We start from the raw sequence: 1155 nt of genomic DNA, 5'->3' as shown, positions 1-1155 counted from the left end.
GTTTCCCAGCGGAGCCTCGGCCCTCTGCTGCCCCCTGTGCTCCGTCCTGCCGCGCCGCAGCGCTGCAGACCCCCAGACTCCCAGACCCTCTTGCTCAGGATCTTGGGAGTTGAACCCAAGACCACCTGACTGTGAGGTGGAAGTGCTAACCACTCTGCCGCTGTGAATCACACTTCATCAATGGTGTGATATTTACAGTCTGAAGAAGAATGAGTTCAACTAAATATATTATAATGAAACTATGTTCTTGTTTTGTCCACCAGGGGGCGCATGTGTTCAATGCGCAGGCTCAGTTACGAGCCAATCAGACATGACCAGTCTCCTGGGGGCCAATCATATTTCGGGGCCAGGCTCCCCCTTGTGGCCGCTCCTGGGAATGAGCACAATTGTGTCTGATTCATTGATCTCCTCGCGCTGAGGGGGCGTGGTCGCTGTAGCGCGCGCTCCCGCCCCTTCGCATCCAGCAGTGACGTGTGCTCGTGTGCGCATGCGTGCGGCAGTGCGGTGTGTTTTCCTCCAGCTCCAGCATCAGCATCAGCACCAGCCTTCCCCGGTGCTCCGCGCCTCCGTGTCCGCCTGAGGCTCACCTGCAGCCGGGGAAACTCTGCGGCGCGCCCCGGTGCTCTGGAGCTTCTGTGCGCGGGGAGAGGCGCGTGAAGAGGCCGCAGTGAGAGGCTCCTGTGGCGGGGAAACAGAGACATGGAGACGGTGATGGAGCGGGAGTGCAGCGCGCTGGGAGGCCTTTTCCACACCGTCATCTCCGACATGAAGGTACCAAGACCTGGACTGGACCTGGACTAGGACTGGTTCAGACCCGGTTAAAAAACACGAGAAGCTTGGCATTTATTGATATATAAATTGTCAAAATATTAATTATTTAGCCCGTTTTAGGCATGTATTTTTCTGTTACAAAATGTAAATTACACTTCATTGAAAAATATTCTATAGACTCTATAGAGTAATTTTAATTCAATCATATTCACTTTTATTTCTACATCAAAATCTAAGGAATAATCTATGAATCTCTCCTGTGATTGGTCAGTTTCTCTTCCTAAACACACTAGTGGACAGCCCAGAGGTTCTCACCCTGGGGTCAGGGGTCAGGGGTCAGGGTCATGAGGACCCTGCAGTAGTGAAAGTAGATTATTATTTGTA

The 1155-nt window shown here is 52.3% G+C and overlaps 1 protein-coding gene across 1 annotated transcript in view; it reads left to right on the top strand.

Annotated features, from left to right (window-relative positions):
- Positions 1-505: 505 nt before the first annotated feature.
- Positions 506-1155, top strand: part of LOC140362238 (protein MTSS 1-like) — a 35153-nt gene continuing 34503 nt past the window's right edge. The window contains exon 1 of the mRNA XM_072448333.1: positions 506-771. Coding sequence (XP_072304434.1) covers positions 700-771 — 72 coding nt within the window. The 5' untranslated portion in view covers positions 506-699. The remainder of the gene's footprint in view (positions 772-1155) is intronic.

This window comes from Eucyclogobius newberryi, unplaced genomic scaffold, assembly GCF_026437365.1.
Source record: "Eucyclogobius newberryi isolate DKJ021-1_F unplaced genomic scaffold, fEucNew1.0.hap1 SCAF_16, whole genome shotgun sequence".
NCBI classification, from domain to species: Eukaryota; Metazoa; Chordata; class Actinopteri; order Gobiiformes; family Gobiidae; genus Eucyclogobius; species Eucyclogobius newberryi.
Note: the sequence above shows the minus strand (reverse complement) of the source record. Positions and strands in the feature narration are given on the sequence as shown.